Below are 21,766 nucleotides of genomic sequence, written 5' to 3'. Positions count from 1 at the left end.
GAAATTCGAAATTTTGGACGTACTACGCCTGAGTATCAACCCCCAGCTACGTCAGATGGTCTCTATAGCACTCCAAAGCAGAGTGACAATTTACGCGTACTAATTCGTCAAATTAAGGCCAAAACAACGCCTCAAATAAGACGCGCTGTACGAAAGCTTGGCCACAGCGCTATTCAAGAGCATACTGGCGCTCAATTGCTTCGAACGCAGCTCCGAGAGCTACGTCAATTGGCTTTGAAGCAAGAGCTTACCAAACGCTCAAAAAGGATACAAAAAGAGACAAAGCAGCGGTCGTGGAATCTCGAACAGGTCAGGGCTGCTCTAGCGCCTAAAAAGGTCCATTTCGTACGCAAGGAGGGCGGCGAAAAGCGAATTCTGCGTACTGTTACATTAGAATAGGCCTATAGAAGCTATTTCTATCGAAATTAGCCAATTTGAATGAGTATAGCAGCTCTAATGCAGTAGAATTTGGTGTTGTTGCTAACCCGAAATTGGCCCGCTTTGTGGGGTGGCCCGCTTTGTGGTGTTGGGCGTTAGGGCAATCACAAACCCAGCGAACCAACCTCGAAATATTGTAGACCTCCCAAATTGACTTCTTGGCATTGAAGCTTGGCGAAAAGGGGACAGAGTACTTGCATAGGAAGGAACTCTACTAAACGATAAAAAAATGATAGAAAGCCGCATCATCAAATTCAAATAGAAATACCTCATTCTAAGTTGATATATCAAAAAAGGAAAAAGTTCGCTTCATATACATCCCCACTCTCGAACAGTGAAAGTTCGATACTGGAAGGAGAGATGCATCCACTATGAAAACTTAGCTAGTGCCAGTTATTCAGGACTCCAACCGCTGAGCCACCAAAGAGTTTGCGGTGGGACGGCATGGAATTTTGGCCCCCAAAATTAATATATATAGTAAATAATTGATCAAAGATTTTAGTTTTTACAATCGGAGTCTACGGACTACACAACTTGATGATCCATCTCCACAAGTTCTTTACAGAGTATTGCTATTGGAAACCTGGATCAATGCTGTACGAGCGATATGTGTCATTCAAGGCGCATTAGAAAATTCTTTGCTCCGCTCTAGCAACAGTACCATCTGAGTAATCGATTCCATACAAGACGCTCATTCACTGCCAAACTTTGTTCAGCGCATCAGGAGATATGGCTCTCATCACCAAACCGACTGCATCCTCCGTAAGAACAAACTCCTCTCAAATTTCCTCGTCCGAATCATCTGATTCCTTGCTGTCATCTTCATTCTTCTTTGAACCAACGCTTTCCTCGTCTGAATCATCAACCGCTTCATTCTTCCGTACCTCCCAAAGCCCAGGTACCAAGGCCTTTTCTTTGGAAACTCCCAGATTTTGCAGATTGTCAGCAAAAGGTTCAGATGGTCGATCCGATCCCAGACTCCCATTCCCATTTTGGTCCTTGGACTCGTTGCCCTTTGTAACCGGTACAGGGTGAATGTTGTGCTCAGCCTGTGCGAGTTCATTCGTCGGTAGCGTAGCAGGCACGGCGTCCTTGCCTCCTGTTTCCGAGACCTGACACCTACCAGATGTAGATGTCATATCGTCAGAGCGAGTCTCATCATGTGGAATGGTCGTGGATGAAGACTTTGGCGAATCCTCAGCCAGCTCTGCGGTCCGGGATGAACGGCTGCGAGACATATTGTCATCGTGTTTCTGCAGCATCGGCGGCGAACTCTTCTCTGCGTCGCTCCGTCCGCTGTCTGCGTGCAACCCTCTGTCAAAACCAATTTCTCCAGTCTTTCCATGCGATTGCGGATTGCCAGCTCCTACTGTTAGCTTGCATACAGTATGGCTGGTAGAGATTCCACTGGAAAGACGACACTTCTCGTCGAAATGGTGTTTAAAATCAGCCAATTGTGCCCTGCACTGCCTGTCACGCTCCCCGAGTTCAATAATTCGCCGCAATGACTCTGCGTGCCACTCTCGGAATTGGGTTGCAGTCCAGTTCCTATCGCCCGGCCGTCTGTGGTAGAGGCGAATAACTTCTGAAGGGCATCGGTATCCTTTCGGCCAGTACTCCATTCTCTTGAGGAATAAGTGTCTGGTCAATTTATACTCTTCAAAAGGGGGTAGAAGGATCCCTTTCTTGATTTGGCGTGCAGTGTGACAAGTACTAAGATGCTTGGGAAAGGCTTCTCGTACATAGACTGCGAGACCACCATAATTCGGTGTGCGTATAGGATTGAAAGCACACTTGAGTACAAGATCTCGTTGGCAACCAACACACCAGAATCCTGACTCTACCTTGAGGGGTGTCCTTCTTGGATGCAAATAAGGCAACGTGGTGAAAAGTAAATCGCTTTGAATATTTGGGTCCACCCCTAAGAGCGACCAATATGTTCGTATGGCTTCTAGGAGACCCGGAAAACTTTTATCCCACAACATAATATCCCTCAAGGCGTTGCGGTGGGAATCAATGTTGTGTTCCATAAGATAATTGCTGACGAGGTCATGAAGATAGTCAAGACCCCCAACAATATTGTATTTTGATCTGGCAATATCTGCGGCCGCAGCGATAGATACGACTTCAACTCTGGGGTACCAACCAGGGCGTCTTAGCTGACCACAGCAAGATTGACGCTGAGCAGAAGGTGGTATCGGCATGAGCGCAGAGCCCATCTTGCAGGTTATCTCCTCGTGGTCCAGCTGAAAACATTCCATTGCCATGGTGACCGGCAGTGGTGGACAAAAGTTCCAGAGGCCATAACAGGTACGACAAAGCCGTCGGCATAACAGTAAGCAAAATACGACTGCAAACTCGCGACGCTGGCATAGAGTACATATCCAAGACGTAAATTTCGCCATGAAATATGTCAAGCTGAAGAATTTCGCCGTGCCGCTGGTATACATCCGATTGACAGCCCTTGCGGCATAGACGTTCTGCTGAATTTTCTTGACAGCTGGCAGTTCCTGCACAAGCTTTCGCATACGAAGGTTGACTGAAGCCATAGCAACCAAGCTTGAAATATCGAGATACTCCATGATTAAAGTAGTAAGCTCAAGTGGTAGCCGTTCGAAGTTGTTCAGGGGCATCAGGGTTCTTGTAAGCAGATTAGGCCATAGAGGCGATTGGGAGTATTTCGAGACATCGACAGCCGTCAGAAACGTGTTCTCGTTTTCTAGAAAGAATTGTCCATCTGGAAAATTTCCGTGATTGAAGGACGCGGTAACTTGAAAGGTGCCATCGTTCGCATGGCGAGTTGGGTTGGGTGCTGGACTAGCACTACCTTGAAGGCTGTTCGGGGACATAAGGATGACCTCGTTTCTTTCGCTTGTGCAAGCTATGGTCAGAAGTGATGGTTATCGGCCTTGGTTGAGGAAGGGGTTGCTTTTTCTTCTTATGAAAAAGGAAAATAGGTGATATCGTTGGATGTTAGTGGTATGTAGTGAAAGGGAATGGCGAGTGAGAGAGAAGACATTTTTATAGTTCCAGATGGGCAGCCCAGACGGAGGCAAGAAATCAACCGTTGTGTGAAACACAAGAACTATCAGTCTTTGTCTGAAGTGTTCGAAGCGGATGAATAACTCGTGCAGATACATGTTACTGGCAACTTGAGCATAACAGATTATCACAGATCAGAGAACCTTGTGCAGCTGAGCTACAATAAAATAGACCATGACTTTTGAACGTGGATCAGAAGGAAAGCGACCGAACAAAGGACGGTATATTATCTGACTTGATGGAATGACTGGAATAGGTAGAAACATTCCCAGAGGACTTGTTACAGAAGAAATGCTTGCTCCAAGTCCTTGCGGCTTTCGTTACCAAAAATTAGCACTTGGTGTCTGCCAGGTCAGATGCTGCAGAATGAGATAAGGCTGCTACTCAACCTTGCCGGGTATCAACCATACATAGTAAAGTCCCCCAGCGATCATAGGGATTTCAAGCTGTTTTCAGCCTATCTTCACTACCGCCCTTATCCAGTATAGTCTTCGAAGCGTCTCGTAGTGGAGCTCACCACCTGCCGGGACGATGTTTGTTGTTGCAGACATCTTTTTCCAACTAGATCGATTCGCAATAGCAACGGATGAACTGCTGCATACACCTCGCGAGGGGTTCTGTCGAAATCTATTCGGCGGATTTGGCTCAAAAAATGATCTCGCACACTAAGCTCCAGTGTGTCGAAGCGGGAGAGTGTCGTTGACAATGTTTCTCTTACGTCTTTTTCATCCGACATTCTGAGACGTTCACCTTGGAAGATCGACTGAGCTGCGTCGCAGTGCTGAAAGTGGACTTCGTACTGTGCCGAAAGATAAGACTTCTCGGCTAGAGCAGCAGCAGCAGCAGCAGCAGCAGTAGCAGGGCTTCGTCTTGTGTGAAATGCAATCCGTTCACAGCCTTCGCACAGCAACCCAGGCTCGAGTTGCAACGGCAGAACTGCAGAGTGAAGAAATGGCATGTACCCTGTTAGTATCCAATTCGGGATCGAATCTTCGTATCTCTTTTCATGTTGCTTCCAGTCCTCCAAGTTGACAATAAGATCTGACAAACCCCTGACGTCGCATTCATCTGTTATGGCGTTGAGTTGACCCCGCGAAAGAAGATTCGGATCGTTTTGGCTGATATAAGCTTGAATGAGATTCTTGACATGACTAGCGCCGCCTATCTGCGCATGCTTCTCCAAAGATAACTTGACTGCCAGCCTGAGGGGGATGATGTCTAGTCTGTTATCACCGCGCATAGTCCACCATGCTCTGCACCCAACCCTGGAGAAACGTTCAGAGAGCAGAGGTTTTGGTTTGCGAAATACCGAAGCAGTGCCCGGTTCTCCAACCTTGTCGCTAAGATTCAAGCCCAGGCATTCAGATGCTACGTTCTGTGGTAGACGAATGTTCTTTCGCTCGATCTTGATGCACTTCCCACAAACCCTCTCGCAGAGCATGAGGCAAACCCAGGGTGCAAATGCATCAGAGTCCTTGCATATCATGCACTTTGATGTAGTAAGCATACTAACAAAGTCGTCCAGGGTGAAAAATCTGGCGGTTCCTGCATGGAGCATCTCTAACAATGCGGACCTGATATAAGTATGAGACTTGGCAATCCGAACATGTCGCAGCCCAACTATTAGACTTCGTAGATCCGGATTGCACTCGGCAAATCGAACAAGGCTTGCTATGTCCAGATAGCTGATGATTTCGAGGAGGATCTCATCTGGCATTCTTTCAAGAAAGCTAGTGGCAGTTGTGCATGCCACTCTAGGCAACGGTGATAAAAAGCTGCTGCTCGTAAATGGCTCCATAGGAGCTTGGTGAAGCTCGTGGTCAAGATCATAACGAGGAATTCGCGAAGTATAAGGTGTTGTTGGGCAACACCTCTTCTTAGCGTACTCGCGGTGACTTATGATATACGAATTTCCTGCATAGAGGCGTCCTATGCGAGCTGAGAGATCATCCACGGTAACGTCAGGGCGCCACATGATAACGAACTGCCACTGACTCTTGTGTAGAGTTGACAAGGAACTTCCACGTACGAAGATATGCAGTGCTAGTGAGGTATGTTGTTGAAAGGAAGAAGGTGAACTCTATCAATGCCGTAATATTGAGTGTTGTCGAAGCATACTGATTTATTTCCATTGCGCCCAGGCTCGATCTCAAGCCTCGTTTGTAGACAAGCAATTCTGTTACTTGTGACGATCGCGAGCGTTGGAACACTTCGCCAACTTAATTGGATCACAAAGGTCGCATATAGAAATGCTTCCGGGCAATGACGCGTACTGGGGGGTCCTAGTGATCTAGGCGGTGAGAGTAGAAAATACCGCAATGTCCTTGTTTGAGGAGGTCATGTCTTGTCCACCTATATTGCAATATACAGCTGATATTGAAGACAGCCCCAGGCATTTAGATCGAGCTGGACCTCTTCCTCGCTATAACGTACCTTCCAGCTCGATCAGCTCGAAGACATGGATGATGACAAAAGCATTGCGTGTGTCGTACATCTGTTTTTCCTATATTCGAGGCATCCCTCAATACAATCAAACATCGGCTGGAGTGTACAACATCTCATTACTCGGCGTTCTTAGAAATGTCATGATAGCGACTGTCAAAGCCTCGACCCCAGTCTTGAGCGTTGGTTGTAATACTGGCGCGAAGTAGGGGCTGTGATTCACCGCTATCTCATCGAGGGTGCCATTGTTTTCTCTCTCATCCCATTCCTTCGCCTCGATACCTCCAAAGAACCAAAAGCAGCATGGTCTGTTGACGCTCGAGGCCAATATGGATACGTCTTCACTGGCAAGATGTGGTTTTGGCTTTGACTTGTGGTGTTTACCGAACCAAGAGGAGAAAGACTTTTCTATGGCGTTGTTAACTTCTTTGTCGTTGTGTGTCAAAGGATACGTCCTTGTTCGCTCGAAGACTGGTCCCTTGGGACATCTCCCAGCTTCGCACTCTGCTCTGACGATCCTTTTGACGGATTCAAGTATACGTTGGCGCCATTCCTGCGTGACGGACCGGATATCTATCTTGAGTACTGCTTCAGCTGATATGATGTTCTCTGTGTCACCGGATTGGATTGATCCCACTGTTACAACAGCGGTCTCATCGGGCGGTACCTCTCTGCTACAGATGGTCTGCAATCTGACAACAATATAGCTCGCAATGACCACTGGATCAATGGCATGATGAGGCTGCGAGCCATGTGCGCCACGGCCGTAAATGGTAACCTTGAAGCTGTCAGCAGCCGACATCATGGTGCCTGCTTTCGTTTCCACAGATCCAGCACGATACGGCATAACATGTTGTCCAAGAACCATGTCAGGAACCGGACACGCATGCTTTTTTGGGTCATAAAGCCCATCATCAACCATCGCAGCAGCCCCCGTACCGCGCTCCTCTGCAGGCTGGAACAGAAAGACAATGGTGCCAGACCATGCATCCCGTGCTTTTAGTGCTGTCTCTGCAGCAGCAAGCAGCGAAGTAACGTGGAAGTCATGGCCACAAGCTGGCGCAAGGCAGAGCAGATTGTGGTTAGCACAGAGGATTGCGCAACATCCAAATATGGATCTTACCGTGCATGACAGGCTTGAGGTCGCCATTGACATCCTTCATTTTCTTTGTGCTAGCATATTCCAGTCCGGTTTTCTCTTCAACAGGCAATGCATCGAAGTCTGCACGCAGCAATATTGTCCTACCATTCCCATTCCTACATATGGCAATAACTCCATGACCACCTATTTTGGTCTTGATCTCCAAGTTGGATGATAGCTTTCTCAGGTGGCCCTCAATCAAATTGGCAGTCTCTTCTTCCAAGTCTGGTAGCTCCGGGTTAGCATGAAGCTTTTTGTAGATGTCCTCATATTGTGAGAGGCCGGGTAAGTAGCGATCAATCAAGGTCTGAAACATGTTGAACTCCGTATAAAATAAAAGACCTGCCACGGGCTTGGAGAGAGTGCAAGATGGATAGACTATCACCCGGATCACCTCTAACTCGTATAACTATCAAAGGAGGTTGGGATCGAATCTGCAACCCCAGGGAATGCCTCATGCAGTCAAAATGTGGGGTAAAAATAGAGGTGTACGTCAAAACATGCAACCCTTGAATAGCATCGATACTCTTTCAGGTGATACACGGAGCAAAAGATTATATGGTGAAGAATCGCGATGATTTAGCCAGAGACCATGAGGGAAATCAGAAATTCAACCGTTCGCCTCCATACACAAGGACAGGTCAGACAGCGCTCTAAGTCCCACCTCCAGCACCCCTTACGATACTAACCGCATTCTTGCGAATGCTTGCTGCTTTCGCCTTCACACTCTCTGCGCGAGTTAATGGTTTCTCAATCTGACCTTCAAGAAGTGCTTCGGACGAGGAAGAATGCGAAGCGGTACGTCTTGTGGTAGGCTTCTGTGTGGCCCCGTCCACGATTCGCTTTAGTATTGACGGTCTTCTCGTAGTCACTCCTCGGTTTGATAGATTAGCCGCCCGTAGAGCTGGTTTCTTTACCAGCGCTGCTCTGCTTACTGGTTTGGATGGGCTGGGTTGAGTGGAGCTGTAGACTGGAGTCCGTGCAGGCGACCTAGATTTTGATTTCGTGGTAGTAATTCTCTTCAGTGCAGCGGCTGCCGAAGCTGGTACCCCAATCTTGGGTCTCTTGTTCCAGCAGTCCGTTCGCTCGTCAAGAATGTCTGCAATCTTCCTCTTTGCTCCAGCCAACCGGCTGGCAGCAGATGTTCCCAGTTCCTTTTCTGGCTTTGGCTTCCTTTCCTCTTTGGCCTTTGGGCCTAGCACGCCACGGCATTTGCTTGAGCCGCAACGACATTCTTGTACGTTCTTTTGGGAGAAGGGGTCGAAGTTGTAGTCGTAGGTAAGCTCATCTCCGGTCATGATGCCCTTATCACCAGCGAAAAGAGCCATGCGAGGCTTGTCACCCACCGTCCACTTCTCCATACGGCAATTTGGTTCACAAGAATGATTCACGAACCGCGCGATAGACCCCCTTGTAGCATCTATTATCATATTCTGATCAAATAACATTAGGTAGTAGCACTGTACATGTTATTAGGGTATGACGAAAAGAAGATGAAAAGAAGTGGACGCAGTCATACCTCGTTGTTCTTATACAAAGTTCTCATCCGCTTGTCACACTCGTCCTGGGTGATGATCTCCCCTGTATACTCGACAATTATTTGGTTTGGCTCAAAGGTTCTATTGCTGCGTACGCCGAACCCACGATCTCGTGTTTGTATGACCTCAACTCCGACATTGTATTTTCCTCCCTTCTTACTTCTTTGCGCAAGGGATTGGAAGCTACGGTTAGAGCATTCTGCAAGATTGCAATTCCGATCATCGCACTCATAGAACATGAATCGGTTCATGCAGTTCTCATCACATCCTGTTTCTTGAGTGCACATACATGTGGAGTGCTCTCGTGGCTTGGAATGACGCCAGACCTGGGCAGCATCTCCCACAAAGACATTCTTGTTGGTCTTGCGCCACTCATCTGGTCTAGGCTGACCAGGAGGGAGAGGCGAAAAGACATCATAGGGAAGCTTGAAGTCACGTCCCTGTTTCATGAGGCGCTCGCCAGCAAAAATGGGCAATGGTAAGGTTCGGTTCTCCCTGATAGGAGCCACATCATCATGTTTGCGCTTGTTTTTCGACTCGGAATGCGTGTCATCGAAGTCCCTCGTCTGGCCCGTATACAGGCCGGAAGCTAACCACCTTTTCTCCCTGCGGACGGGCGGTGGCTTGTTTGGTTTAATAAGAGCTTCCGCTGTTCGGGAGTCTTTGTCAAGGTCTCCATCGCTTAGCCGCCTAATCTTGGCCTGAGGTCCTTCTAACGCTGGCGTTGTCGAGATTAATGGTTCAACCATGCTCCTCGGCCTCAGACTGGCTCGTCTTTTGATGTCTTCCAGTCTGTCCCTGGCAATTCCCACTGCTTTCTTGGGTGGCTTGCCGAGTACGCTGGCGGTCAAGCCAGAGACTGCCTCTCCAGCCCTCTCAAGCATAGACCCTCTGGAGGATCGTCGAGTAGCCTTCTCCTCTGCAGCCTTCTTTCTAGCGTTCCAATGTTTTGCATTTTCTTCCATCTTAGCTCTCTTAGCAGCAGCCTTCTCAACTCTCAAATGATCTTCTTCGACATTCGATGCGGACGATCCACCATTTTGGCTCCACGATTCTGCATCGATCGTATCTTGGTGCTTGACCAGGGACGTGACGCTCCAAGGAAGGTCAAGGACAGCTATACCACTCCGAAGAAGACTTGATTGGCTAGCATTCGTAACCAGCGTTTCACCGCTAACACTTCGTCCCTTCTCACTCAGCGTAGTCTCGACAATGTAGTCACGACTCTGCTGTCTCGCACCTGTTTTAGGGTCGACGCGTCGAGGTTTACTTTGCGATATCTGCTGTATGTAAATGTCATGACTAGAGGCGGAGGAGGCATCCGTGGTACTCTCGGCAGGTGTAGGTAGCTGAGGCTGATGACCAGTACAGTCAACAATGATTGTGTCTGGATCGTCGTCTGCTGGAAGTGTCTCTGACGGCGCAGTCGAAGGGCGAGATGGTTCTGGCCATGGCGAATGCATCGCAGGCGTTCCGTTTGCTTGCTTTGGATCAGATTTCGTTCCAAAGCAGAGCTCGGTTTGCCGAAGTGGCATGGTGATACAGTATGCAGATGTTGGTGGTTGGACGCGTGTGGAGAAATCGCGTGGGGCTCGCGTTGTAGCAATTCCCTGGCCCTTAGGTCACTTTACATAACCCATCCCAGCCTTTTCCAGGAAATAACATGAGTGCTTGAAGTCGCGGACAAATGTCAGTTAGAAGAGGAAATGGGGCTTGCTCAGAACAAGATAAAATGCGCAACAAACATTGATGGAGAGCCAATGGATGTGGGTGCATTAGCCATTCCGGCGACACCACGACAACAACATTCTGCATTTCGATTGCTAGTGTCCAGTACTTTACTTTATCCCCTCCGTCCCTGGGTGTGCCTATTAGCGTACTTGGCGTAAAATAAGGTTTTTGAGCCGCATTTGATCGCCATAGCTTTCCGCAGCTGGTTTTAAAATGAATTTTCAACCACCTCCAATGCTACGACCACGTCGAGATACACAAATTCCACTGAGATACAGAGATAACTCACCTCCGCAATTACTACAAAACAACAACCAGCGAAAAAGATGCAGAATTGACCCAAAAAAAGTTGATCGAAATAATGTCGATCAAGCCTTGGCAGTGATAGCACCTGCGCCAGAATGCGCAAATGAACCACCAACACTCATTTCAACAGAACTCCCTCATTTTGAGGCCAATTACGTTCAAAATCGAACTGGAGCTTCACGATACACAGGTTTATCAGAATTGGGCTTTTTTAAGCTCTTTTTTAGCGATTTCGTGGTAGAAATCCTCTCTAAAGAGACCAATTCATACGCCGAATCTCAACTTCAGGATCCTTTATATCCTCCTCTTTCTCTCCCGTCTAAATGTCACTGGGTACCTACTACACCGGCAGAAATACATGTATTTCTGGGCATAAATCTCCATTTTGGCTTGTACCCATTGATAGTACGAACGGACTACTGGAAAATTCACAATCTTGGTCAATTTATGAGTCGAGATCGATTCGAACTCATTCATCGTTATTTTAGTACAAATAGTGCTCCTCCTGCTCCAAACGCACCCTGGTTCTATCGAATTCAACACATAGCTGACCTCATTCGAAATGCCTGTCGAGATGCCTATTATCCCTCCTCTCATATCGCTATTGATGAAGCTATGGTCGCCTTTGCAGGCCGTTCAAGAGATATAATCAAGCTAAAGAACAAGCCTATTGATACCGGCTACAAACTGTGGTGTATTGGCGATCATGGCTATATTTGGAGCTGGCTATTTCATTCTCGAATAGAGGGCGTTGAAACGCTTGAAAAGGGTAGAAAAACAAGCTGGCCGCGCCTGCGCTCCGCAGGCGAAACGCATATGGAGGATTTAGCACCTATATTTGCGCTTGTTTTACGTCTTGCAGAACAGCTTCCAAAACAGCTCAAATTCTGTATCTATTTAGATAATCTGTTTCTAAATCTGCCCGTTGCACAGTGTCTTTTAGCTCTAGGGGTCTATTGCATGAGTACAACGCGCAAAAAGGCTGATGGATTTCCTTTACATCTTCAGAGCTATTTTGAGAAAAATGAGCTACTATGGGACTCTACTGTAGCAGAGGTCATTGACAACAACACTCTCTGCTTCGTCTGGCAGGATAATAAGGCCGTCAGCGCTATTTCGACTGCTCATAGCCTCCACAGGGCTGAGGATAAGGTTCAACGTACGCGAAGATGCCCAAAAATAACGTCCGAAAATCAACGAATTCTACTACCTGTTTTTGACGGTCAACCGTTTAAAAAGCTCTTCATTCCAATGGCTATTAATGACTATAACCATCATATAAAGGGCGTGGATCAAGCCAATCAACTACGCGCGGGCTTTACATGCCACAGAAAGCAGAACTATCGAATGTGGTAGCCCTTGTTTTTCTTCTTTATTGACGTTGCTTATACCAACGCTTATTTACTATGGAAATAGAGTAATAACGTGCAGAATCACGATAGCCATAGGATCTTTATAAGCGCCCTGTGCGATCAATTACTACATTCGAATGATTCAAAGAAGGAGGAGCAAAAAGAGAAGAAGAAAGAACAATCCCATTCTCAACCCACAACAGTATTTCGGCGCTACTATAAACCCATACAACTCAAACAGCGTGGCTGGTGCGAATGGGGAAAGCGTCATTCATCAGGCTGTTCGCGTAAACGGTCAAATAAACGCAAATTTGGAACCGACATTACAGAATTAACTACCAACGGCGCCAACGAGGGTATTTTAGGAGGCTCCTTCACTCATCAAAGATGCAGTAAATGCCAGATTTGGCTCTGTATCAAAGGAGACTGCTGGCAACAGTATCACAGCTCAATTGAGGCCAATAGCTAGATAGAACAGTCTCAATTCGCCGAAAATAGACGTTTGTTGACGTTTTTGGACCCCTCATAATGATCGACAGCGCTAATAGGCACAAACTACACCCCTGTTCAGGGACGGAGGGGATACTCTTTTCGACTCAGGCACAACGCTGCGAATATATGAGCATAGGGTGGTCTCAGTCTCCGCTTTGTATATTTATATAAGCTTATACAATGTGGCTAGCAAATTCATCGCCGGCTTGCTCAAATGCACAGGAGTCTCTGTAGAGGCCATAGTCCAAGCTAATCCAGACATATGGCATAGATATGCCGGGCCAGAACAATTGAAAAAAAGGTTACATATTATGCTTGGTTTGAGGTAGCAAGGTCTATAACTTCGAAAACTTTGAGTAGCATCAAAGTCGACGAGGAGGGTCTGCTTTTCGGCTGACTGGTCCTTCAAAGGCCTTTTGTCTCCCTCTCACTGGTTTCATTTCCATGCCGCCTTCGGCTTCTTCAACAAGAGACGCTTGTCTCGTGCCGCGGCGAGGTCCGAAACGTTGGTCCCCTTCCTCGTATTTCTTCTTGAAATGAAGGTACGTGGGCGGTCGCGGCCGTCCAAGAACCGCAATCCAGTTTTTGAGAATATTGCCTTGCGTGAACGGCCGGTGCCGATCCGCCTTGACGAACTTGTGAGAGTTGAGGTACTCTCTGGTTGTCTCCCCTCTTCCCATCAGAAAAAGGTGGTAACCCCAAAGCGATGCCGGGTACGGCGTGACCAGGAGGCCATAAACGAACATTGCAAACGGAATCCTCCGTTGGTTGATTGCAGATCCGAAGGAGACGGCACGCTGGTCCCGATAAGCAAGACAGTCGCCCAAGCTGGCGCCAATCAACAGTAAGCCCAACAGAGTGGCCGAGGAGACAAATGAGAAGAAATAGCGGTAATTGCGTCGGCCAACGCAGTTGTTGAGCCAGACGCAGTGATGGTCTAGTGTTTCGACACAGTTATCACAAACTCGGCAATGATAGCACCGTGGAGGTCGCCAGATGTTGCATGACTTGCAGTACTTCACGGGAACGTCCATAGCAGCAGTGTCAGACGTAGCAAGCCGTATCATGACCCAGTCATTCATTGGCGGGCCGAGAGCCAACGGGTCAGCCCCTGGATCTGGTGGTGGAAAAGGGTGAAGGCTTCGTGGAAAGACCTGTCAAGTCAGCGAATGCAATGTGGTTGGAGTGAGAAGACGTACTCCAGGGTCCACAAGTGAAGCATGTATAAACGAAGACAAGGAAATGAAGAAGAGGTAGGCGAAAACGATCGGGATGGCGGGGGAAACATTTCGCCATAACCATGGCGCGCTGTCTTGATGTTAGCCATCACCAATGATGGATGGGTAGGAAAGACGGACGAGATTGCGAAAAATAATACTGCTGGTAGTACAAGTAGGATGCCTGTCGCTATATTGACTGGACGATCTCTGGCGTTTTGGAACCTGCCACCCCAGCAGAATACCGTGTTCCCTTCAAAGTATTCATAATTCTTTCCAGGTGAAGCTGTTTCGGGGACGACGGTAGGGTTCTGCGTCGAATCAAACCGTGTTGAGGTTGCATTGGAGGGCAGATGTTGGTGACCAGCCCCTATTTGCTGCCTTGATCCTCGTCTTGACCCTAAACTGAGACCTGAACGGAACGAACGTGGAGATTTTAAAGCAGGATCCCCTGAATCCCCCTGTGTGGCGCCCTTGGGCAAATTCAGATGTATGGGTTTGCTCTGTCGCTGACTTGACGCCCTCTCGTTCAGAAGACGTACGCTGTCTCCTAGACTCCTACTGGTGTTGCCACGTGGGTTTGCGTTTGTGGCTCGATCTGGTAGAGGTGGAACTGAGGCTTCGATGCCGCTAGATAGAGGGACTTTCTCCTGCTCTTGCACAGGTAAAAAGGATCCTTGACGCTCTTGTCTGATGGTTGACAGACTACGACGAGTATCGGTCTCGTAATCTCGAGTTCCATCTTCAGTGGAGATAGATGGGCCGGTTTTCGCGGTGCCAGGTCGCCCAAGTCTTTGTGCTTGCAAGTGCTGAGAACTCATCGGCCGAAAAAACCCTTGTGCAGCTAATGATGGTACATGAGACTTGCTAACGTGGCTCACAGGGCTATCTGGTCGACTTGACGCAGTTGTGCTCGTTCCATTCCGCGCATTATTCCTTGCCACTAGAGCGCTCAGGGTTGTTGGTCCTCGAAGCTGCGTGCCGCTTGGCTCTGGTGGTGCTGAAGATTGCGATAAAGGAGAAGGTAGTTTCGATTTAGTCTTCGAAATATCTTCATCGTCGGATAGTTCGGAGGAAATGGCACTTTGAGCGGTGGAGGGTCTATATGACATGCTGAAGGGATCTACGCAAAGGACGTCTTCCTGCAAGACTTAAGCTCGTCACCGGGACATCTTCTGATCTGGCCGCACGTAGCTCAAAGCCGGCAGAATCCCATACGAGACTGCAGGGTCGGTGTGGTGTCAAGCAGAATCCGAATGCGCAGCCGGCTGCTGGTCTTGTCAGCCGAATAGACACGTGAACGAAGGCAAAAGCTAGAGTAAGAAGGAATTTCTAGGCCAGCGGGGGCGTAACGAGCGAAGAGAGCTTGGACAAGAGTACAACCTGTTGTCACAAATCCGCGCAGATTTGTGGGATGCGGGATGAAAGGCAATTCAAAATGTCCAGACTGAGACCTTGGATACTTACCGTGTAACTACTAAGTTAGGCTTACTACTAGTAGTACTAGTACTGCTAGTGCAGGGGTGTAGAGGTTAGCCACTCCCAGTTTGGCTTGGTGGTGTCTTGAAGGAAAGCTGGGACCAGAGGACCAGAGGACTGGAGGAGCAGATAACTAGCACGTAAACTTGCATTCCTGGTCTGTGCACTTGGCTGTACTCCATCCACCCAAGCCAATTGTAAAGCAACTGACCTCACCCTACTAGTAATCAATTGCTCTCACACATACTTGTGAGCTTGAACATTGCCCTCCAATCTTGTTTTACGGACGAATACAATTCTTATATCTCATCATGGCTTCAGCCGCTGCGAATGCTATGAAAGCAGCTGCAAATACAGCTGGCAAGGCGGCGGGTAGAGCTTCAGCCAAGGGTTCACCAGCGGATCGGACGTTGCAGAAGGGTGCAAAAAGAGACCCCGAGCTATACGTAGGACGATCTCAATCCTTATCGTCGTCGTGCTGTTCTGATAAAGTCTCCACTACACAGATCCTCCTTGGCATCATGTCTGGTGCTTTCTGCTTAGCAGGCTACTACTTCGGTCGCAAACCTACATCTGCTACCTCCGAAGCCGAGATTTCTGTGGCCAATAGCTCTATGCCATGGCAGACTGACGACCATGACCACGAGGATGATTCGAAGCAATTCAAATATCGATACCACCCAAGGGGAGATAAGAGTCAGGCACCCAAAAATGCCCCCAGTGCCCTGAATACTGTCATTATCCCAAATGTGACGTTACCAAAGGTAGCTTGATGTATCCAGCAGGGGCTCCCACTCAGACTGACGTTATGGCAGGAGCTTCATGACATGTTCAACAAATGGGGCAAGGATGGTTACTAGCTTGAGCGAGCAGAGGAGCAGACCATAGCGGCGTAAGGGCATTCAACTGGTAGTGACAACAGGAATTAGAAGCACTTCAGTTCAGCATTGTACATAAGCATCTAACGTCTACTGCGGCAAAGGCGGTCACACAGCCTTTCTGTTAATCCACATGAAGCTTTGTTGCGCCATAAGACAAGGTTAACGTGCCGCTTAACACTGCATGTTGTTGCAGTTGCTTATTTTTGGCCTATCTGAGCAAGCATAAAGGTGGAGACACCGGCTTTCTCAAACCATCTAGAATATACATCGACTGATCTTCCAGTTTACCTATACCTTATCGCTGGGCTACTGCAGAACCTCATTTCTCCAGATTGGTCTCTTACTCTACTGCCCCTTGTCATTCGACCTATACGTGCTTCTACTGTCCGTTGCTCTGATGACTATCCCTAAGTCTTCAACGATGCAGCTTGATACCGCTATCGCCAGTGCCGCAGCGGCATACGATCGCTAAAGAATCGTTGGATTTTCCGAGTTCACATACAGTCATTTCACTGGTCCAGACGACATCAAGTTGTCTGCTATCCAAGAGATTGCCAACCAATGCTAGTTCTTTTGAGAGCATGCAGTCGTACGATGCGGATGCAATCCGGGTCGACTCATGTGATTGTGGCCAATTGCGAGTCGGTCTTTCAATTCAGGAATCAATTTCGCACAGCATAGGAGGAGGTTGATGTTTGGTTGATGACAACTTGCGAGGGATCCTGCCCAATGCGCCGATCACCTAAAAGAGTAAAGCGTGTGCCAAGACGTGTCGGCGACTCTGCGATCTCTTCAGAACAAAGCCAACCTTTACTAACGGCATCAACGACGACCTAAGGAACCTTATGACTACTAGTACGGGTCAAAGCCAATCATGGGATCCAAGACACCAGATGATCATCGTCGAGGTCCAAATGGTATGGAAGATAAAGTATTTGGTTTGCATTGTAAGCTATTCTGACACCTTGGGCAGAGTCATCGGCATGCGCTGCAATTGCTACCATCAATCCCCCCAAGCCAGCCGCGGCAAGTGGACTCCTTCATGGTGCATCCGAAGGGGAGGATGAGGACGGGGAGGACGAGGACGATAGCAAGATTGGAGCTGACTTGAAGTCCAGTGGTCAGCCCAACAATAGTAAGCCAACTTGAAGCTAATACATACTTGAAGCTAACCCCAGAAGGCAAGAAGAAGAAAAGAAAGAGTAACAAAAAGAAGAAAAGGAAGGCACTGGGTGGACAGCAGACGATTCCTCCGAGAGTTGCACTGGCCAACCTCTTTCACGATCAGCGATATCCGGAGGGCAAGATTGTCGAATATGTCACCAACAATGACAATCTTCGGCGCACCACGGCTGAAGAACTTCGTCACCTATCCGTCGTGAACAACATGGATGATGAGTTCCTGAATGACTATCGCAAAGCTGCCGAAGTCCATCGCCAGGTCCGCCAATATGTGCAGACGATCGCAAAGCCCGGCATTTCCATGAGCCAGCTTGCTCAAGAGATTGAGGATGGCGTTCGGGCACTGACAAACCACCAAGGTCTTGAGATCGGAGATGCTCTCGAAGCCGGCATGGGATTTCCGACTGGGCTCTGCTTGAACAACGTAGCTGCTCACTGGACTCCCAATCCTGGGGCTAAGGAAGTTATCCTCCAGCACGACGATCTACTGAAAGTAGATTTCGGGGTTCATGTCAGCGGCAGGATTGTCGATAGCGCCTTTACCGTGGCTTTCAATCCGGCCTACGATAATCTGCTCGCGGCTGTCAAGGCAGCCACCAATACTGGACTCAAGGTAGGCGAATCTGCCTTGCATGGCGTCTGTAAAGCTAAATAAATGCCCAGGAAGCTGGCATCGATTCCCGGATCGATCACATCAGTGAGGCAATCCAAGAAGTCATGGAGAGCTACGAAGTCGAGCTCAACCGAAAGATCATCCCTGTCAAAGCAATTCGGAACATCACGGGCCATAACATCCTGCGCTACAAGATTCATGGCGGCAAACAAGTCCCCTTCGTCAAGACCCGAACCACCCAACGCATGGAAGAAGGCGAAGTGTTCGCCATCGAAACCTTTGGCACCACTGGCAAAGCTTATGTCAGAGATGACGTAGGACTTTACGGTTACGGGCGCAATGAGCATGCCAGTGCTGCTGGTCTTCATCATGCCTCCGCCAAGTCGCTGCTAAAGACGATCGACAAGAACTTCGGAACTCTGGTATTCTCTAGGCGTTACCTTGAGCGCATTGGGGTAAAGAATTACCACCTCGGCATGAGATCGCTCGTCTCGAATGGCATTGTTGAGTCTTATGGACCGATGGTCGATGTTCCTGGCTCTTATGTCGCACAGTTTGAGCATGTGAGTATGGTCCACGAGTTGAAGACTGCGAAATATGCTGACGCAATCTTCTAAATAGACCGTTCTGCTCCGGCCTAATTGCAAGGAGGTGATCTCCCGAGGAGACGATTACTAAGGAAGTGTGGGAACTTGGGGATTAAATTGAATCTGCAAATACTGACTGTATTTGATTCTTTGTGTTCCTGGCTTCAACAGTCACGGAAAACACCTTAGTAAAGCATTTCAACATGCCTTACTTGTAGCATATATCGCATCGATGACACTATTTTGAACCGCAATATATCAAGAATAGAACACCACCGTGTTTCATTGTCTCAAGATACTGCGACGTGAAACTCTGCGCTTTCCTTCTATCGCTTATCTACTACCAATGTACCTCCATTTCGAAGAAAGCCGATCCAAGACTTGTTTGCCGTGTGAGGACTATCTAATTAGTAGAAACAAAGCTCATGCACAAGTAATCGAATTAAAATTCTTTCTCTGGATTGGTTCAAGCTCCTTTAGCCTGGTGATGGGATGGTAAAATTCAACATTCTCGCAACAACGTTCTTGGTTCTTTGATCGGGAGAGTTCGTTTCCTGCAACCGATAAGATGCCATCGCTAACATCCACGCCTGTTACAGAGCTCGAGCGTCCAATTCATCGAGCTGCAGCAACAGTGACTGGTCATGTTCCGCATGCGAGATCCAATATTTGCTATCTGATTTGCGGATTCAGAAATGAGACGAAACGGTTAGCGGACGAGGGATGCGAGGAATCGTTGTAGTTATTCGCGCGAGAATTGTAGATACACGGAGCAGCCTTCGATTGAGACTCCATCTCAACTGACAAAAATTAACGCAGACGTGGCTATATTCCTCGAAATCAGTTGTTAGAACTTTAAAGACTTTATCGTCAGCTTACATCCTCTTGTTGAGGAGTGCAAAAGCTCTACTATATCTAAGCTAACCTACAGGTTTCGTGTACTACGTTGTTTTTAGAGCAAAACATGTTGCGGGGTTAGCCGATACTAACCCGAAACGTCCCGATTTCTCAGTTCTTTTGGCCAACCCTCCAGTCTCCTTTGACCCTAAATTGTTTATTAGCGATGGTGATACTAACTTGTCAATCTGGCATGCCACCCTCATCGAATGCTGCTCTCCCGGAATTTCGAGATAGGGCTGTACTTACGGCTCAACTACTACTAGGACAACACTAAGCCTGTATTGTCCTAGCTTTTCCTACTCGTAGGGCGATTTATGTCTCTTAGAAGAGGTTAGACAGCCAAGGGTTGCAGGCTTCGTATTACCTCTTTCAAGACTTCGAACCTCTGAAGCTAACACTGCAAAAATGTCTCGCCCGGAAAGACCTTTGATGGTACTTTGAATATTGACAGCATTTACGAGCAAACCGCACAAGAAGACTGCTTTCTGGATGTGTAGCTCGACATTCTCATGCCTCTATGGTATCTAATGATGGGATAGATATGCAATCTGTTGTTGGTTTCTTCAAGTATGACAAGTATTAAGTCTTAAGAGTCTTTCATTCACATTTTGTGTTTTCTCGACATGCTTGTGTCACATAAAGAAAACGAAGTTCTCTGACCTGGGCATTCAATTTGCATGTTCCTGTGGATGTATGTTCACAATAGAAACAAAAAGCTGAAAAAGCGATTCTGCCATCTCGAACTCCTGCCTACAACCTTGCACAGCAATATCCGTCGTCATATACGGAACACTGGCTCACCCTAATCTCTGTTGTTGAGCCTTCCGCCTGTATTTAGGTATCCCACACCTCTGCGGCTACATTATATCCTCCAAGTGATGAGTTCTGTCCATGTCAAGATGGACGTCAACACCATTATTCAAAGAGCAATGCTTGAGTACGACCACACAAAGCCGTTTGGCGACGAAGGTGCTAATGCTCTCTATCCCTGGTATACCACTCAGCAACGTTTTCTTAGTGCTCCCCAAACCCCTAAAGTTATGGAGGAGGACATGAAAGAGCAGCCGCGACAATTTTCGTGCCGGAGCACACTCGAACGCTTACCACCCGAGATACTCTTGACAATACTAGAAATGGTCGACATTGCAAGCTTGGTCGCTTTTGCTTCAACCAACTCGAATATCAGGCATTACGTCCGCTCCATGCCTCATATTGCCAAGATTTTGCAGGAACCTCATGCCTCGAACGCCATCGCCCGCATGCTCTATGCAGGCACAGCTCGAAATTTCCAGATACGAGCTTTCATGAAAGCCTGGGCATCTTCCTCATGTGATCTCTGCCCGTCGTCGCAGAAGTCCGAGACAGACGCTTTTGCGACCGAGATCTGCTTGTTGCGATGTTGCCGTGTCTGTCGTGGGTGCGAGACGCAGGAGCGTAGCATCTCCTTCTTGCCATTGTCCATGGCAAGCCAGTGCTTTGAGATGGAGATCAGGGATGACATGCACGAAGGAACGGCGCAGGCTCATGTATTATGGGCGTCTGAATGGATTCATGGAACAGGTCGTTTGCCAGCAAAACAGGGTCGTTACAAGACTGTCCAAGTAATATCCACGGATGTGTTAATGCGAATGGTAATTGACAAGTACCGCGCATTCCCTTGTCCAAAGGGATTCATGGGATACATTAGAGATCTCGTGCACAAGTACATGCGTGTTCGAAATATCTCTCGAGCCTCTGTAATGCACGTGCGAATAGCAAAGGCCCTTACCATTCGAGGATTTGGGAGAGCAGTGGATAAAGCATGGGAAGAGATGGGCCTGAGCTTCAAGGCTGCGAAACGTTCCTTAATTGCGTCCCTTCCCTACTTGGAATCCAAGGGGTCCCCTATGGCAGTGGATCGAGGTTTCACGTGTGAAGGCTGTTTCAGGGATGAGCGCCTCGACCGGAGGTCCTTTCTACATAGGTACCCTCGCTCTCGTCAAGTCTGGCTACGGGGACAAGTCATGAACCATTTCATCGAATGTGCCACAGCTCAGGCAATAGCAGCTGGAGGCTATCTCACCATCAAGGCAGAGGACAAGCTGCTCTCGGAGTTGCTTTTCAAAGCGTGTTCGTATTGGCGAGAGCCAGACTCGGTACCGCAGATGGTTCGGAACTTGGTATTCACCAGACCAGGAGAGTTCAACTGGACAGCCCACAACTTCATGCTCTGGCATCAGAAAACCTTGAAATACGTCACCGAGAAGGGCGAAGACGTGGTTCAGCGCAGGGAAAGGATGGAAAACCTTGTCAGGCGATGGGACTACAAGAAGGCGCGCGCCATTCAGCTGGTGAGAAATCAACGTCTGGGTCGCATTTATGCACCCAGCTCCTCTGCGCGATCTGCTTGATCCTTGAATTAGGCTCTAGAGGGAGCGAGTTCGCG

At 48.1% G+C, this 21,766-nt stretch overlaps 8 protein-coding genes across 8 annotated transcripts; 3 read left to right on the top strand and 5 right to left on the bottom strand.

The window, feature by feature from the left end:
- Positions 1–1,217: 1,217 nt before the first annotated feature.
- EPUS_07873 (uncharacterized protein) lies at positions 1,218–3,287 on the bottom strand (the record flags this gene model as incomplete). Its single annotated transcript, XM_007805591.1, has 1 exon — positions 1,218–3,287. One exon carries the CDS (start codon positions 3,285–3,287, stop codon positions 1,218–1,220), a length of 2,070 nt encoding a protein of 689 aa, XP_007803782.1.
- A 668-nt stretch (positions 3,288–3,955) lies between these two features.
- EPUS_07872 (uncharacterized protein) lies at positions 3,956–5,197 on the bottom strand (the record flags this gene model as incomplete). The annotated part of the gene is made up of 1 exon (XM_007805590.1): positions 3,956–5,197. One exon carries the CDS (start codon positions 5,195–5,197, stop codon positions 3,956–3,958), a length of 1,242 nt encoding a protein of 413 aa, XP_007803781.1.
- An 813-nt stretch (positions 5,198–6,010) lies between these two features.
- EPUS_07871 (uncharacterized protein) lies at positions 6,011–7,379 on the bottom strand (the record flags this gene model as incomplete). The annotated part of the gene is made up of 2 exons (XM_007805589.1): positions 6,011–6,978; positions 7,046–7,379. 2 exons carry the CDS (start codon positions 7,377–7,379, stop codon positions 6,011–6,013), a joined length of 1,302 nt encoding a protein of 433 aa, XP_007803780.1.
- A 337-nt stretch (positions 7,380–7,716) lies between these two features.
- EPUS_07870 (uncharacterized protein) lies at positions 7,717–10,136 on the bottom strand (the record flags this gene model as incomplete). Its single annotated transcript, XM_007805588.1, has 2 exons — positions 7,717–8,523; positions 8,583–10,136. 2 exons carry the CDS (start codon positions 10,134–10,136, stop codon positions 7,717–7,719), a joined length of 2,361 nt encoding a protein of 786 aa, XP_007803779.1.
- A 2,708-nt stretch (positions 10,137–12,844) lies between these two features.
- Positions 12,845–14,811, bottom strand: EPUS_07869 (Palmitoyltransferase erf2; the record flags this gene model as incomplete). The annotated part of the gene is made up of 3 exons (XM_007805587.1): positions 12,845–13,636; positions 13,682–13,790; positions 13,841–14,811. The coding sequence occupies 3 exons, from the start codon at positions 14,809–14,811 to the stop codon at positions 12,845–12,847; spliced, it is 1,872 nt and encodes a 623-aa protein (XP_007803778.1).
- Positions 14,812–15,489: 678 nt separating this feature from the next.
- EPUS_07868 (uncharacterized protein) lies at positions 15,490–16,038 on the top strand (the record flags this gene model as incomplete). Its single annotated transcript, XM_007805586.1, has 2 exons — positions 15,490–15,942; positions 15,994–16,038. The coding sequence occupies 2 exons, from the start codon at positions 15,490–15,492 to the stop codon at positions 16,036–16,038; spliced, it is 498 nt and encodes a 165-aa protein (XP_007803777.1).
- Positions 16,039–16,933: 895 nt separating this feature from the next.
- On the top strand, positions 16,934–18,532 carry EPUS_07867 (Methionine aminopeptidase 2; the record flags this gene model as incomplete). Its single annotated transcript, XM_007805585.1, has 5 exons — positions 16,934–16,976; positions 17,033–17,194; positions 17,241–17,854; positions 17,905–18,417; positions 18,476–18,532. The coding sequence occupies 5 exons, from the start codon at positions 16,934–16,936 to the stop codon at positions 18,530–18,532; spliced, it is 1,389 nt and encodes a 462-aa protein (XP_007803776.1).
- Positions 18,533–20,240: 1,708 nt separating this feature from the next.
- On the top strand, positions 20,241–21,731 carry EPUS_07866 (uncharacterized protein; the record flags this gene model as incomplete). The annotated part of the gene is made up of 1 exon (XM_007805584.1): positions 20,241–21,731. The coding sequence occupies one exon, from the start codon at positions 20,241–20,243 to the stop codon at positions 21,729–21,731; it is 1,491 nt and encodes a 496-aa protein (XP_007803775.1).
- Between the last annotated feature and the right edge of the window lie 35 nt (positions 21,732–21,766).

The sequence above is a fragment of the Endocarpon pusillum genome, assembly GCF_000464535.1.
Source record: "Endocarpon pusillum Z07020 unplaced genomic scaffold scaffold4379, whole genome shotgun sequence".
Taxonomy (NCBI): Eukaryota; Fungi; Ascomycota; class Eurotiomycetes; order Verrucariales; family Verrucariaceae; genus Endocarpon; species Endocarpon pusillum.
This window is presented reverse-complemented; position numbering and strand designations above follow the sequence as displayed.